Source organism: Myxine glutinosa, chromosome 9 (assembly GCF_964187855.1).
Source record: "Myxine glutinosa chromosome 9, kmMyxGlut1.1, whole genome shotgun sequence".
In the NCBI taxonomy this organism is placed as follows: Eukaryota; Metazoa; Chordata; class Myxini; order Myxiniformes; family Myxinidae; genus Myxine; species Myxine glutinosa.
Genome location: NC_136269.1, coordinates 119392740 through 119410782, shown reverse-complemented (window position 1 = coordinate 119410782; position 18043 = coordinate 119392740). Strand labels below are relative to the sequence as shown.

At 47.6% G+C, this 18043-nt stretch overlaps 1 protein-coding gene across 1 annotated transcript in view; it reads left to right on the top strand.

Annotated features, from left to right (window-relative positions):
• The first annotated feature begins 2049 nt into the window (after nt 1-2049).
• The window catches only part of LOC137435031 (tyrosine-protein kinase receptor UFO), a 150725-nt gene continuing 134731 nt past the window's right edge, over nt 2050-18043 (top strand). The window contains exon 1 of the mRNA XM_068128399.2: nt 2050-2251. Within this exon, the coding sequence (XP_067984500.2) occupies nt 2173-2251 (79 nt within the window). The 5' untranslated portion in view covers nt 2050-2172. The remainder of the gene's footprint in view (nt 2252-18043) is intronic.

The window sequence follows — 18043 nt, the reverse complement described above, 5'->3', positions numbered from 1 at the left end:
GAGTCTAGATTTCTGGTCTATCGTCAAGTTGGTCGCGTCCGAGTGTGCAGACAAGTGCATGAAGCCTACAACAAAGATTGTATAGTACCAAGAGTCCAAGCTGGAGGTGGTGGGGTCACCGTTTGGGCTGCTTTTCATGCAGGGGGCAAAACTGACCTGGTTGTTCTGAATGGAAACCCGAACCAGTTCAAGCACAGGGCCATTCTGGAAGAAACATTGCTTCCATTTGCTCGTGCAGCCTTTCGAGGAAACTTTGTCTTCCGAGATGACAATGCACGGCCTCATTGTGCTCGCATGATCCAACACTTTCTTGCTGACCGTGGTGTAGAGCATATGGAGTGGCCTGCCATGTCCACGGATATGAATCCTATAGAGAACTTGTGGGCAGAATTAACGCGTCAAATCGACCACTTGGACCAGCAGCCGACCTCTGTGCGCGAATTGCAGCAGGCTATTGTCACTGCATGGCAAGCGATTCCTGTCAAAACCTTGGCAAATCTCGTGAACAGCATGCCTCAATGTGTACATTCTCTCCTGAATGCTCGTGGGGGTTACACGAAGTACTGAACTGTAATTTTACTGTCCGTAATCCCAGTCATAATTTAACTTTTGTTTTTGTTAGAAATTTTTTTGGCTAATGTGCAAAATAAAGAGATACTTCTGGAAAACGTACAGAAGTTTAACACAGTACTGTCCATGAATTGAGTTCGATATCAGTTTACATCACTTTCAAGGATCAACTTATTTATTTCGAAATGTCAAATGTGGTTTTTGTTTCTTTTAAAGGTCACATTAACAAAATCTAGAATAATTTCAACATAATTCCAATGAACTTTTGGTTCTAAGACATCTTGAAAAGTAAGTTCACCCCCACAAAAAAAAATTCCATATTAAATGCCAAGTCTGTATATATATATATATATATATATCTTTATTTATATATATATACAGTATATATATATATATATATATACAGTATATATATACAGTATTTATATATATATATATATATATATATATATATATATACAGTATATATATACAGTATATATATATATATATATATATATATATATATATATATATATATATATATTTATGTATATATTTATGTATATATTTATATATATATTTATGTATATATATATATTTATGTATATATATTTATATATATATTTATGTATATATATATATTTATGTATATATATATATATATATATATATTTATGTATATATATATATTTATGTATATATATATATATATATATATATATATATATATATATATATATATCTTTATTCATATATATATATATATATATATATATATATATATATATATATATATATATATATATATATATATATATATATATGTGTATATATATATATGTATATGTATATGTATATATATATGTATATGTATATATATATGTATATGTATATATGTATATATATATATGTATATATGTATATATATATGTATATGTATATATGTATATATGTATATATATATGTATATATATATATGTATATATATATGTATATATATATGTATATGTATATGTATATATATATGTATATATATATGTATATATATATGTATATGTATATGTATATATATATGTATATATATATGTATATATATATGTATATATATATAAATATATAGATATCATAATATCTCAAAAAGTTATGGATGAGGTATGACAAAACCAGTTGGATGAGTTGGTTCGGTGACAAGATTGAGCTGCTTCGATTTTGGTTCAGGTCCGAATCCAGATCCAGACTTTCAGTGGGATACAAAACGTACAGTTCAGTATGCGGGGGTATGCGCTCTACTAAGTGTCTCCTCGTTCCAACTGTTCTGTAATCCACCGTGTAATAAATGGTGAGTATAGGAATCATATTTAGCATCTTCACAATTTCTACAGACGTGTATCAAAAGCAAGAGCACGTTTGGATTGAGGCGTTCAGTGGGCCGGGTTTGGTTCAGCTTCGAAGGGCGTGGTTTGGAGAGGAGGACCTCGGAATGGCATAAAGAGGCGGGGCTTTAAGAAGGGCTCCGCGTAATGAGTGGATGGGGCTAAGGACCCGGCAAAGGGATCCCGTGCCGGGTCCGCAGCTCGAAGAACTTCTTGGGTTACCAGTGCGAGCCATCACCCGGATGCGATGCGGCTCCCCGTTCTCCTCCGCATCCTATCGCTTCTCCTCGTCCTTGCGGTGCTTTGTCTGGATCCCGTCTGTGGATGTAAGTGTGTCGCGCGACTTGCCCCCCCCCCCTTTCCCTCCCCCCAGACCTTCCCGCCCCCCCTCACAATCTTACACTGTTAATCGCGCTTCATCCGTTGAGTGAAACTTTAGTTGTTGAGCACATACAGGTAACGTTTTAACCATTATCTCACTCTCAGCACAAGGTGTGCGTGCTGCGCAATTGATCAATGTCCACCAAACAGCGAGTTATCATTTTACTGGTTATTAAACTTTGGATGTTCAACGTACACATGGAGTGACGTGATCTTCATTCGTTGATCTTCCGAAAAAATCAATTCCAATATTCCTATGGTCGAAGCGTCTGACGTCACATGTTTGTACCTTTATAAATCTGTGCAGCGCAATTGGAGCCAGATTGTGTTAGAATGTGGCTTTGTCGGTGAACATTCGATCACTCATGACCCACCCATGACCTACGATCCACCCATGACCCACCCATGTAGTTCATTATTATTGTTGATAATGTTTCCCACCTCGGAGTACGGTAGTTTAAACATCCACGTTTGTTAATTTTAACTCGACATTATTTACTTATATTACCCAAGTTGTGCCTTATATGACTGAATGCCAAAGGTTTTGGGTGAAAGTTCTTGTTGTTGATAAGATTTATTAAATGTCTTCGCCCAAGCACTGATTGTATCTTGAGCGTTATTTTTGGCTTGATTTGATGCACATGATGGGAGATCTCTATCTCTAATGTCAGTTATCTCTAATGTGCCATGTCTATCTCTAATGTGGCATGTTATCTCTAATGTGCCATGTCTATCTCTAATGTATGTTTTCTCTAATGTGCCATGTATATCTCTAATGTGGCATGTTATCTCGAATGTGCCATGTCTATCTCTAATGTCTGTTTTCTCTAATGTGCCATGTCTATCTCTAATGTGGCATGTTATCTCGAATGTGCCATGTCTATCTCTAATGTCTGTTTTCTCTAATGTGCCATGTCTATCTCTAATGTGGCATGTTATCTCGAATGTGCCATGTCTATCTCTAATGTCTGTTTTCTCTAATGTGCCATGTCTATCTCTAATGTGCCATGTTATCTCTGATGTGCCATGTCTATCTCTAATGTCAGTTATCTCTAATGTGCCATGTTTTCTCTAATGTGCCATGTATATCTCTAATGTCACTTTTCTCTAATGTGCCATGTCTATCTCTAATGTCAGTTATCTCAAATGTGTCATGGTTTTCTCTAATGTGGTATGGTATCTCTAATGTGCCATGGTATCTCTAATGTGCTATGGTATCTCTAATGTGCCATGGTATCTCTAATGTGCCATGGTATCTCTAATGTGCTATGGTATCTCTAATGTGCCATGGTATCTCTAATGTGCCATGGTATCTCTAATGTGCCATGGTATCTCGAATGTGCCATGGTATCTCTAATGTGCCATGGTATCTCTAATGTGCCATGGTATCTCTAATGTGCTATGGTATCTCTAATGTGCCATGGTATCTCTAATGTGCCATGGTATCTCTAATGTGCCATGGTATCTCTAATGTGCCATGGTATCTCTAATGTGCCATGGTATCTCTAATGTGCCATGGTATCTATAATGTGCCATGGTATCTATAATGTGCTATGGTATCTCTAATGTGTCATGTTTCATCCCTGTGTTGTTACCTCTGCCACCGATGGTGGATGGAGGTTATGTTTCCACCCCTATCTGTTTGTTTGTCTGTTTGTCTGTGAACAAGATATCTCAAAAAGGTGTGGACGGATTTGGACAAAATTTGGTGGAGAGGTTGGATATGTGATGCGGATGAAATGATTAGATTTTGGTGAAGATCCGGATCCGTATTTGGATCCAAGAAATTTTTTAGTGATTCTTCACCATGAAGTGAATCTTTACCCTGGTGTTGGCGTAGCAGTTAGGGTGCCGGCTTGGGATCCTAGGATCCTGAGTTCGAATCCCGGTCGATCACTGGATCGCTGAATTAACGCCAGGGGGGTTGACTCAGCCTGTCATCCTTCCGAGGTCGGCAAATTGAGTACCAGCTTGCTGGGGGTGAATGATCACGGTGTGTACCCCGGTTTAGAATAGGTACACTGTATCCCTGTGCATCGTAAGAGGCGACTAAGGGTTGGCATCAGGAAGGGAATCCGGCCATAAAAACATTGCCTCAAACAGGAAACCTTGATTGTCATGGGGCCCACAAGGCTAACCCCCACTCTAGCGGGGAAAATGGCCTTAAAACGATCATTCATTCATTCATTCATACTCAATGGTGAAGAATGAATGAATGAATGATCGTGTGCAGGAAGGGGGTCGGAGTGAACTCCATTCAATGTACAATGTGCGCTGAGTGGGTTCATCTAAAATGTAGTGGTCTGAGAGGGTCATTAACCAGTGTGGCATCTACATTCAAATGTAAGGTGTGCACAGAGGGAGCTGCAGATGGAGGATATGTTGAGTTGGATCTTGGAGACGGCGTGAAGCTGGAAGGTGTGAAAACATTTTGCTACCTCGGAGACATGCTGAATGGAGAAGGTGGATCAGACTCGGCAACGGTTGCAAGAGTGAAATGTGCATGGAAGAAGTTTCGGGAACTGAGTGGCGTGCTGATGAGGAGGGGAGTGTCGTTGAAGCTGAAGGGAAAGATGTATGCTGCATGTGTGAGAAGTGTTGAAGGAGCCGGGGCTCCCACGTCGATCGGAAGAATGGACGCGACAAAAAGCTAGAATTCATCTGAGTTGCTTTAATGAAATCAAACACTCAGGCACTCTGAAAAACCGTTTATCAGTCAGCAATATATATCTATTCCGCCAGGGGGTTTGCCCAGGCCCGGCGCCAGGGGGCGTGGCCCAGCGTCCTGGCTGCGGCCTGGCAAGTTGAGCGCGGGCCTGGGCGTCCTGGACGAGCCCGGCATGGTGATCGCTCCGCGTCCTTGATAGGTGCAAGGCGATTGTGAAAACTCAGCGGCAGCCGCTACACACGTCCCCCCAGAATCGACTTGCACCGGCAGGGTCAATTTGAGGGGGGTCCTGATGACCCGGCCGAAGCGACCCCTGGCGGGTCGTGGGAGGGGGTCCGGTGAGGTGGTGGGCGGTCGAGTGGGGGGCACCGTGGACGGGGGACGGCCTCGCCGCGGCGGAAGGGCCACCCGTGGTGGGTGGTCGACGTCCACGTGCGCCGGCTTGAGGCGGTCCACAGCAATCCGGTCCGACCTGCCGCCGATGTCGATGACGAACGACTTGTCGTCCCGTCGCAGCACCCGGAAGGGCCCGTCGTACGGCGGCTGGAGTGGCCACCGATGTGCGTCGTGACGCACAAAAACATACTCCGCTGTGCGGAGTGCTGGGGGGACGTAGGACTGGGGGTCACCGTGGTGGGATGTTGGCACGGGGGCAAACCGTCGGGCGGCCTCCTGGAGGTCCGAGCGCTGGTGAGCTGCGGACCAGGGACTGGTAGCGTCGGGCACAAATTCGCCCGGGACGCGTAGCACCTGGCCATAGACAAGCTCGGCGGTGGATGCCTGGAGGTCCTCCTTGGGGGCCGTGCGAAGGCCCAAAAGGACCCACGGCAGCCGGTCGGCCCACCCGACGTCTTGAAGGCCGGCCATGAGCGCGGCCTTCATGGAGCGGTGGAATCGCTCGCACAACCCGTTTGCTTGGGGGTGGTAGGCCGTAGTACGGTGGAGCTTGATCCCCAGGTTGCGGGCGACCGCGCCCCACAGCTCGGAGGTGAACTGTGGACCGCGGTCTGACGAGATGTCCGCCGGTGCGCCGAAGCGGGCGACCCAGGTGGCGATGAAAGCCTGCGCCACGTCGGCGGTGGTGGTGGAGACGAGGGGAACGGCCTCCGGCCACCTGGTGGTCCTGTCCACCATGGTGAGCAGGTGTGTGAACCCCCGTGACGGGGGGAGGGGGCCCACCAGATCCACGTTGACGTGGTCGAAACGTCGTTCGGGCACGGTGAAAGGTGCCAGCGGGGCCTGGGTGTGTCGGTGGACCTTGGCCCGTTGGCAGGCCGTGCAGGCGCTGGTCCAATCGCGGACGTCCCGACGAAGGCCGTGCCAGACGAAACGCGCCGACACCAGCTTCTGGGAAGCTTTCCGGCCCGGGTGGGAAAGGCCGTGGAGGGAGGCGAAGATGCGGCGTTGCCAGGCGACGGGCACGATGGGGCGAGGCTGGCCTTGGGAGACGTCGCAGAGCAGGACAGTGTCCGCGCAGGGGATGTCGGCCAGGCGGAGGCCCGTGTCCGCCGCCCGGAGGGCTTGCACCGTGGTGTCGGTGGTTTGGTCCGCCGCCATAAGCGCAAAATCCACGCCCAGGTGGACCGCGTTCGCGCTGGCCCGGGAAAGACAGTCGGCCACGGCGTTGTTTTTGCCGGCGACGTGCCGGATGTCCGTGGTAAACTCCGACACGGCGGAGAGGTGGCGCTGTTGGCGGGCCGACCATGGCTCCGTGACCTTGGCCATGGCGTAAACCAACGGCTTGTGGTCGACGAACGCCGTGAAAGGTCGGCCCTCCAGGAGGTGGCGGAAATGGCGGACGGCCAGGTGTAGACCGAGGAGCTCCCGGTCAAACGTGCTGTATTTGAGCTCGTTCGGCCGGAGCTGCCGGCTGAAAAAAGCGAGTGGCTGCCAAACCCCGTTCACCCATTGCTCATGTACGGCGCCCACCGCGTAGTCGGAGGCATCCGTGGTGAGGGCGATGGGAGCGTTGAGCACCGGGTGAGCGAGCAGTGTTGCGTCGGCGAGGGCCCGCTTTGAGCCTTGGAAGGCCGCATCCATTGCTGCGGACCAGGCGATGTCGTGCTTGGCCGGCATGCCCCGGAGGGCTTCGTAGAGGGGCCGCATGAGCTGAGCAGCGCGGGGCACGAAGCGGTGATAAAAATTCACCATTCCCAGGAATTCCTGCAGGGCCTTTATGGTGCGGGGACGCGGGAACGTGGTGATGGCCTCGACCTTGGTTGGCAGCGGCACGGCCCCGTTCTTGGTGATGTGATGGCCCAAAAAATCAACGGCCGTCGTGCCGAAGTGGCATTTGGCCGGGTTGACGATGAGGCCGTGCTCGCTGAGGCGCTCGAACAGTGTCCGGAGGTGGAGGAGGTGCTCGGCCCGGGACGTGCTGGCGACGAGGATGTCGTCCAGGTAAACGAAAAGGAACGGCAGGTCACGCAGCACGCCGTCCATCAAGCGCTGGAACGCCTGAGCCGCGTTCTTGAGACCAAACGGCATCCGCAAGAATTCGAATAAGCCGAACGGCGTGATGACTGCCGTTTTAGGGACGTCGGCCGCCCTGACAGGTACCTGGTGATATCCCCGTATGAGGTCAATTTTCGAAAAAATGACCCGTCCCGCCAGACGGGCGGAGAAGTCTTGGATATGCGGGATCGGGTACCTGTCGGGGGTGGTAGCGTCATTGAGACGGCGGTAGTCGCCACACGGGCGCCATCCACCCCCCGGCTTTGGCACGATGTGCAGTGGCGAGGCCCACGCGCTATCGGAGCGCCGCACGATGCCGAGGTGCTCCAACGCGTCGAATTCGGCCTTCGCTACGGCGAGCTTGGCTGGGTCGAGGCGGCGGGCCCTGGCGTAGACCGGCGGGCCCGTGGTTGGTATGTGGTGCTCGATCCCATGCCGTACTGCGACGGCCGAAAACGTCGGCCGCGTGAGGGCCGGGAACTCTGTGAGCAGGCGAGCAAACTCGTTCGCCGCCGGGACGGCGCATGCCAGCTCGGTCGGCGCGGAGCTGCTCAATGTGCATACCAGGGAGCTGAAGGTTTCAGCGTTGATTAAACGACGCCGTTGGACGTCCACCAGCAGTCCGTGTGCGCAGAGGAAGTCGGCGCCTAGCAGAGCCACGGGCACGTTGGCGGTTACAAACGTCCAAGCAAAGCGTTGGCCGCCGAAGCAGAGGGTGACGTTGCGCGGGCCGAAGGTGCGGATAGTCGATCCGTTGGCCGCAACTAAGGAGGGGCCGCAAACCGCGGATTGCCTGTCCTGGTCAGAGGCGGGTATGACGCTCAGTTGGGCGCCGGTGTCGCACAGGAAGCGCCGTCCGGACGCTTTATCCGTGATGAACAGTAAGTTGCCCGTGTGGCCGGCGCTCATGGCTGGTAATGAACGCCGGCCCGGCCGTTTCCCGGCCTGCCGAAGGTGCACGGGGGTCGGCATGTCCGGGCCTTCTGTCCGAACCTGGCATGATAGTAACACCACGCTTGGTCAGGTGGAGGCCTCGGTCGTCGTGCCGGAGGTGGTCGGCTCGGTAGAGCGGCCGCCAATGGCGTCGGCAGTTCGGCCGTCGACCGTGCCGGGTGCTCGGGCGCCCTGGGTGTTGCGTCGGACGGCGGTGGGTCCCATGTCGCCGCTACGATGCGCTGTCCTGCGGCGGAGATCTTGTCGGCTTCTCTGGCAAGGGCCCGGGGATCTGTGATCGTCGTGCTTGCCAGGGCGAGGCGTACCGGGTTAGGCAGCTGACGGAAGAACAGCTCCCGGAACAGGAATGCCGGAGAGTGCTCGCCGAGCAGTGAAAGCATGTAGTCCATGCGCTCGGAAGGGCGCGTGTCGCCGAGCTCAGGCAGATCGAGCAGGCGCCGTGCGCGTTCCGCCGATGGGAGGGCGAAAGCATCGAGGAGCAGCTTCTTAATCGCGCCGTATTTGTCAGTGGCTGGCGGGCTTTCGAGGAGGCTCAGGGCGCGGGCCGCGGTAACCGACCCGAGCGCAGCTACCACATGGTGGAAGCGGGTGTCGTCGGCCGTGATGCCTCGCAGGGCGAACAGGGACTCCGCCTGTGCGAACCAAACCGCCGCGTGAGCCTCCCAGAAGGTAGGCAGTTTAAGGGCGACTGCCGTGTCCATGTCGATAGGTCACCAATGAAGGAGCCGGGGCTCCCACGTCGATCGGAAGAATGGACGCGACAAAAAGCTAGAATTCATCTGAGTTGCTTTAATGAAATCAAACACTCAGGCACTCTGAAAAACCGTTTATCAGTCAGCAATATATATCTATTCCGCCAGGGGGTTTGCCCAGGCCCGGCGCCAAGGGGCGTGGCCCAGCGTCCTGGCTGCGGCCTGGCAAGTTGAGTGCGGGCCTGGGCGTCCTGGACGAGCCCGGCATGGTGATCGCTCCGCGTCCTTGATAGGTGCAAGGCGATTGTGAAAACTCAGCGGCAGCCGCTACAGTGTTATGATTTATGGGAGCGAGACATGGGTAATGAACGTAGAGCAGCAACAAAGGGTGGAAATGCGAATGGTTCGGTGGATGTGTGGAGTATCGTTGAGAGAGAGGAAGACAAATGATGAATTGCGAAAGATGATGGGAATAGAGCCTGTGATTGATGCTGTGAAGAGGAACAGGTTGAGATGGTTTGGTCATGTGTTGAGGAAGGATGAAAGTGACTGGTTGAGAAGAATGATGGAAATGAATGTAGAAGGAAGTAGAGGATGGGGAAGACCGAGAAAGACATGGCTAAAGATGGTGGAAGAAGAAATGCGGGCAAGGGGGTTAACAAGGGGAGATGCAGAAAATAGGGCAAAATGGAGAAGATTGTCATGGGGACCGCAAGGCTAACCCCCGCTCTAGCAGGGAAAATGGCCTTAAAATGCATGTTGTTGTTGTTGTTTGTTGTATGAGAATTACTTAATTTGATCTGCCAACAACACCTCCTGCTCTGTCCTTAATTGTGGACCTCAAACATTCAAGGCCTCGAGGCCTCTCAATCCAGGCCACTGCTGATAAGCCAGGCATCATCTGCTTTACAGAATCCTTCCCCCCACAAGACGTCCATGACTCCTTAGTGTTTTTCACTGGCTGTTGTCTCATCCGGTTTCATAGGCCCGAACCCGATCCCCATATTTCCTATATTTCGCGAGTCTGGTTTACATCCAGGAACACAACAATTATGGAACACAACAATTCTGGTTCACCATTTTTAAATTGCCACTCTTTCGTTTAAATTCTGAAGTTTGTATTGAAAGGCTATTCGACTTACAGGTTTTGCCCAAGCAATGGCTGGTTCAAAGCACACGGTCTCGCGGAAGAGAGTCGCTGAAAATGCAGTGACCTCATTTATATTCATACATCATTTGGAAAGTCCCGTATTGACCTGGGTGTTTCTACTTCTCTCACCTGTCAAGGTACTACAGCAAAGGAGTTGTATGACTCAATGGACCTGACTCAGCCGCCTCGGCTCTGACTATTCTGGCAGTTCACTCGGGCTGATTGGCAGGAACTGCAAGCTGCCGTCTCACTTCAGAACTGGTCTCCTATGTCTGCCATCCTTGATACCATCCTCAGCCAATGAATTCTTGTACAGAAACCTGCTGTTTCTCTTTTGCACAGATTCATCCTATCTCGTTTGCAGTTATCATACACTTCCTCCCACCCTGGTGTTGGCTTAGCGGCTAGGGTGCCAGCTAAGGATCCTAGGATCCTGGGTTCGAATCCCGGTCGATCGCTGAATTAACGCCAGGGGGGTTGACTCAGCCTGTCATCCTTCTGAGGTCAGAAAATTGAGTACCAGTTCACTGGTAATTCCCCGTGTGTCGCAAGAGGCGACTAACAGGGTTGGCGGCAGGAAGGGCATCCGGCCATAAAACATTGCTTCAAAAAGGGGACCAACAAAAACAACAACAACCACGGTGCCCGAAAAAGGCCAACCCCCGCTTTGCGGGGAAAAATGGCCTGGTTTTTATTTATTTATACACTTCCTCCCACCCATCGTTCACTGAATCCTGCAGGGAATTGCCTTGAAACATCTTGCCTTCTCTTCCCAGAAGGGAAATCTGACTGAAGTCAACCTCAGATCATTCCACAAAGCCCAAAAAGGTGTGTGTCCACTCTTAGGAGAGCCAGAAAACAACACCTGTCCAACTTCAAGATTGAACTTTCAATCTTGTCTCCCGCCTCTAAAACCTGGTGGTGCTTTGCAATGTCTGTCTCTGCTTTATGCTCCCCTTCCATCATTTCCCTCACTTCAAGTAGCGCTGCAGCCGACACCGCTCGTGAGAAGGCCGAATGCCTCAATTCTGTGGCTGCTTCCAAATATTGTGACCCTAATGTTGGGTCACAATATTTGGCCAAACCTTTGGGGCTCTTTGGGGCTCCAAATATTGTGACCAAACCTTTGGGGCTCTTTCTCTTCAGCAAATAATTGAGGGAAAATAACTTGTTCTCTCCATCTTTCATGAATGGAGGCCCAAAATGTCGGACATAAGATCAGACTGTTTCTCCACACATGTATCGAGCATTCAATACATTCCGTCATCCCACTTTGCTCTCCAAATTCTCTACCTATGAGATCCAAGGCCATCTCCACACATTGCCGCTTACTGACTCTATCTACTTCCGTAGCCAACATGTGGTTCTCCACAGGATTCTGTCATCCAGTCTCCCTGTCAAGGCTGGGTGGTTTTGGACCAGTCCTAAGCTTATTCACAATCTTCATCAATGATCTCTCTGAATCTCTGGAAAATCCCCTTTATGCCCTTTATCTCTTTTCTGATTTTTGACAACTCCACCCTCGACCATAACATTCCTCATCCTTCAGATAGGCAGGCAGCAGCCTCTTCCCTCTCTGTGGACCTTCATCACGAGCTAGTCAAAGACTTGGAATATGCCTTTCGATCCTGTCAAATCTCACTCTCTCACTCTCTCCGGAAAGACCGTCTCGGCGTCTGGGGAACCCTTAGTTCTACTTCCTTAGCAATCCTCTTGAAGATGTTCAATATCTCAAACCTTTGTGGCTCACTATCAGCCATTATCTTTCTTGGGCAAACCACATATACAGGTTCGCCTCCAGCCTGGGCATCCTCCGTCGCGTAAAGTATTTTCGTACACCTGAACTTTTATCTACCTACAAGACCTACATCCAGAGCTTGATTAAGTTACCATGGTTGCCAACATTGAGAGAAGAAAAAGAGGTAGGATGGAAATGATCTGTGGTGTGATGGAGTGAAGCGACCGAGGTGTGGAGGGTTGGTTGGGGGGTATCCCCTCTACCACTATCGGTAAAATTTGTAATAAATTAAAAGGCGTACATTCTAAGACTCGCTGTTATGAAAAATTAAATCGGAATAATAATGTTTCCCTGAGGAATTTACACCCGAAGGCCGACAGAAACCTTGTCCCTACATGAAAATCCATAGAAAGGTTTTTGGATGAGACGTATTATTTTGTGAAAGTGGTATTTTTCGTTGTTGGTGGACAATAAAATTGGTAGGGTGTTCGAGTCTACAAAAACAGTTGTCTACTGCCAAAAGTGGTAGAGTTGGCGACTATAGAATGCTGCTCTCCCTTCTGGGCAGGCGCCCTTGCCTCACGATCATGATCACGATTACTCAGGCTCATGTCGTGGAAACCAAGGCTTTTAAGATTAGTGGAATTCCCTGCAATGAAGCTAAGTCCATGGGTCTATTACTTCGTCATCACAAACAGGTCAGCGGTCCCTCTGTCTTCTACCGCCTCCTTTCTGGTCTTGCACCTTCTGCTCTTTCCGTGCTTTCTCCTCCCCCCCGCCTCCACTCCCCAGGTTTCTGTGAGGTGCACGTCCGCTGGCATTCTTCTTGTGAAACTCCCAAAATCCAGAATTTCTGCTCACCTCCACTCATTTGGTCCTATTTTTCCCCACCTGTGGAACCAACTTCCTCAGCCTCTTCAATGTCATTTTTCCATCCAGAGCTCCAAGACAGCTGTCCACTAACATCTGAGATCTGAGATGTCCGGTCCAAAACCATGATCCTTTCTACCTGAATGAACCCCCACCCCACCCCAAGCATTGCTCCTTCCAAATTTCTTGTTTTTTCACTTCTGAGAGTTTCCTTCTGTATGCACCATCTTATCAATTCCCCCCCACACCCATTGTTTGCCCACGGTTGCCTCCATCTTGGCCTTCAACTCTGCTGTTGGTTCCTCCTCCTTACCCCTCCTTCCCTCTACTGTTTCTTTTGTCCTGTTATGGCCTGATCCGTTCAGTGTACTAGTACTAGCTTCTTCCACGAGTGTCGACTATGTATACAAAAAACCCCGTAAAAACATTGAGTGTTATATACTCGAACACGAGAACACAAATCGCCTTTTTAGCATTTTCAAACCCTTTCGTTTAGCAGTACTTGGACAAAATATTACGACCTTTTACGTCATCACGACCAATCAAATTTGCCACTCATCGTCCCCACCCCATGCCCTTATTTCTCAAGACAGCACAGGGTCGTGTGTTTCATGAGCTTTTGAGACATCGTGACAATTGGAATTGAACTCTATGATGCACTCCCAAAATATCACGAGTGTTCTTGGACTTCTGCTTCTTCTCCTCCTCTCTGTCTCCTCTTTTCTTTTTCATTCATTCCCTTACTCATTGTCAGTTCGTTGCCTTTTTACCATCTATCATCTCACTTTTCCATGCTCCTCAATCTTGTAAAGGAAAGAAGTCAAATGGTCCATCCTTAGTTAACGTGCTGAGCTTTCCTGACTTTTTCTGTTCAAGCCTTGTGCACGTTTTGATACAATTTTTTCTAAAAATCAGACCTACGGTTGCTGCACAGTGCGCAATTTTCAGCGTTACGTGCCACAAACCTGGAGTTTTCCCATACACTTTACACAGCACACATATTTCCATAGGTAATTATGTGCCGCATTCAATATCTTTCAGTTTGTCACAATCACATTTTCTCTGTATCATTATCTAATGCTCGTCTACGTGCTCCAGTGTTGGTTTTCATGGTCATCAAGTCAAGGTTATCAAAGAATTCCCTCTTTACTAAAAACATAAAGGGTGGAACGGATATCATGGATCAGCGAACACAGTCGTACACAAGAAAAGTGAAGTCCAAAAAGTAGACTATGGTGGCTTTCCCGTTCGTTGTTGATACATGCCGGATCAATTCTTCCACAATTCTAGCCAAGAATGAGGGCAACTATCCATGCATGATCACCTCTCTAAAGTTTGGGTGGAAGCTCAGTGAGGACATTGTCATGCTAATAATTCAACAGCCATGGCTGAGAGGACTTCCCACTGCAACCCAAAGGAACATGGAATTCATGCTTGGGAGGCCCGTTCATCCACTGACTGAGATGGCTGGAGTACGTCATCAAGCAAAATCTGATACACCTCGCTGATGCCGAATGCGCATTGATGCTTCTCACGGACTAGGACACAAAGCTGCCAAGAAGAAGATGGCCAAGAGGCAGAACGAATGTCAGCAATGTGGGAAGGCTGTCTGCCCAGACCACACAGTACATCCTGCAAAAGCTGCCACAACTGATAAAGACTGAAAAAAGCTGAACTACAACTATCTTTGGAAGAGATTTAGATGTATTTATGTCATGAAGTTTGAACTGTCTACATTTGTATCAAGTGACATTTACGTAAGACTGTTGAACCTTACTTTCATGCTATTCTTAGATGAGACGGATTTCTGAGCAATGTGAATGTTCGGTGCATGTTTGGGTAAAAGTTGGGAACCTCACTTTTTAACATAATTAGGGTATGCTGAATTCGATTAACCCGGTTCCCAAGCCGAATTTCGAGTTTTTGACCTTCTAATTGGCATAAACAAAATGGCCACCAAATTTCCATTTTTGGCCAATTTATTTGAACAAGCATTTATATATCATGTATATACATGCAGCTCTTTTACTTTAACTTTACAACTTTTACCCCAAAATGCACCTAGAAGCTTATACATGGCCTTTTTTCATAAAACCGTCTAGTCTCTATTATGGTTGGCGACATATTGAAAGACATTCAAACTGATATTGAAATTGGACACTATAAAATGGGAAATGGTTTTAATAAGACAATGTTTCATGCAACCATTTATTCTAAAATTAAGTATACATGTCCATGAAGCACAAACATTCAGGAATGTCACACATGTTGAACGACATCAAATTCGTACAAGGGATCTGATCATCACTCTGTTGCTGACAGGCACACATTGATGTGCACCTCAACTCTGAATAGCGACATTTGCAGCATCGAGTCTTGCACTGCTTCTGGCATGCACAACAAATCATCTCGAGGAAACTTTCTGGGATTGGACTCAGTGACATCAGAATAGGCTCTCGTCCTGAATCACCACGTTTCCATCCCATTTCCACAGGTGCAGGAAAGGTCAGGAATGGCACAACTTGCATTTCTCCATACCATGGCTTGATAGTGTACTCGCATCAAATGGAAATGAAGAGCATCACTTGTCGGTGACATTGCTTCTGGTTTACCAGTCTTGGAGAACAACATGTGTCGTGCTGAATCAACAGAGGTTGTTCTGTGCACATTATATATTCTGCAGACGAACGCTTCTGCAGATTTGATTGTCACCTCTGTGAGTTCACCAATGCCCAAGTTCTTCAGCAGTTTATTCAAAACTCAAAAAAAAACAACTCACAATTCGGCTTGGGAACCGGGGTAATCGAATTCAGCATACCCTAGTTATGTTAAGTGAGGTTCCCAACTTTTACCCAAAAATGCACCTAGAAGCTTATACATGGCCTTTTCCATAAATCCAACTAGCCTATCTGTAGTGTTTGTGAATCTGATATCTTTAGTATGAAAATGTTTAGAACTTTGCCTAAAATACATTCAAGCTAGAAAATGTGCAAAAAATGCATATTTGAATCGGTAATGAGCTAATGACTCAAACTCTTGATTGTATGGTGACATCACAGACATCTTCAGACTGACATAATGTACAAGTGTGCCAAATTTGGTTTCATTTCGTCGCTTTACGGCTTGAGATACCAGGATTTGCGGAATCCGCCCCCTGGCTTGGAGAAGGTCCAAAATAACCCGGCCTGGTTAGGGTTAAACCACTTGATGTAATTTGAACATTGCACCTTTAATTATTATTGCCAACGTTTAGGACTTTGGAGTTGGAGCTCAGTTGCTCGTGGTGATCTTGTCGATGAATGAATGCGTTCTTTCTGTGGCAACTGCTTTTAAATATAAATAAGCTGGATGGTGATTTTCTTCTTTGATAGAATGTGTCATTTTATTTTACTCGATGCATTCCTCTTTCAATATCACAACAGCAAGATTTCCCTTCCTGTTGGAACATGTTGATGGCAAGTTTCGCAACGAATGTGTAGATCCATTTTTTTTAGATCACGCAGGTTCACAAAACACGTTCAACTGTCTATAATGCAAAATGGGACTGAGCTGCATGTTTCATATGCAAATTGGCTAGATTTTATTTATTTATTATCCCTTCCTCACCTTCCTGCCATAGTCTGTGGATATGAAAGATCCCACGGAGTCCTATGTGGGTTATCCCTGACACCCTGAACAAATTGCTGCCTGTGGTCTTCTTACTTTTTCCTTGACACTAGGTTTCACTGCTTACTATGGCCTGGCAGGATCGTCTGGAGGTATGCACGTTTACCTGGGCATTGGTTTGAATGTCTTTCCCCACCTATATAATCTGTCATCCTGGTATTTCACAGGTCGGGTATTGCCTCAATGCGTTCCATCCCACGGATTGATGTGAAGTTGGGTGTAACCTATGCCACCATTAGTTGGCATCCATTAAAGATCCCACGATGTCCTTAGTGAAGCGTAGACAGGTTATCTCTGCTACCCTGAGCGAATTGCAAATTACAGCTGAAACTACTTGTATCAAGTCGTGTAGTCTTCTTGTATATACCTTGGCACCAGGTCACATACACCAATCGCTATCTGAGTGTGAAGGCTCGGTGGACTACAGATTCTACATTTGAAACAAATTCACACACGGCTTACGTTTCGTATCCCACTGATAGGCCAGATCTGGAACCGTGTCGACTTGATCTTGTCACCGACCCAACTCCTTGTATCAAGTTCATCATCCAGCAAGTTTCGTCTGAATCCATCCTTAATTTTTCAGATATTGTTCTATAGATAGTTTTTGGCCCTGTCTCTCAATTGTGAAGAATCACGTTGAAACTCTCGTGTCTGGATACGGATGTTCACTAAAATCGAATCAATCAGTCGTTGTCACACATCCAACTTGTCCACCAAGTTTTGTCCGAATCCGTCCTTAACTTTTTGAGATATCCTGCTCACAAACAGATAGACAAGCAAACAAATGGGTGAAAACATAACCTCCGTCCACCTTAAGTGGCAGACGTAATGAAAGGTGTCGTCCCTATTCACAGAGGGGCAGTTGTTACATTCAAGAACAAAGGCTCTCACCTTATTGCTAAGAACACACGTGTCACATGCATGATGTCACTGTTGAAGATCGGATTCACAACAGGCGCGAGTGCTTACAGCCAGGGAAAATTGCCAAACTTTTTCTTGCTGCCCAAGGCAAAGAGCATACTGTTGAAAAAGAGCTTGAAAGTAAAAAGGGCAGGCGGTGCTTGGCATATGCTTTCGCCAATTTTTCTAAACCAGTTTGTGCCATAAGTATCTAATCTCTCAGTACATTACACAGTGGGGCAAAAAAAATATATATACGTGCCAACCAGACTCGGTGGCATAAAGGTTAGAGTCTGCAAGGTTAGAGTCTGCAAGGCGTCAATAATGTCCTCTGCGAGTCTGCAAGGTCAGCGGTTCAATTCCAATCCTGGTTAGATCATACCAAAGACTTAAAAATGTTTTTTGATTACTTTTTAATTTTGCAATTTTTTGTTTTTTTATTATTTATTACTAGCAGAAGTACCCGGCATTGCCGGGCGGGGGAGGGGAGGGGGAGAGGAGGGGAACGGGGGGGGGGGGAGCGAGCCCCTTGGCAAAGCGAGCGATTTTTTTTTTCATAGCGTCATAGCGTCATAGCGATTTTTTTTGTCATAGCGTTCATAGCGTCATAGCGTTCATAGCGTCATATCGTTCATAGCGTCA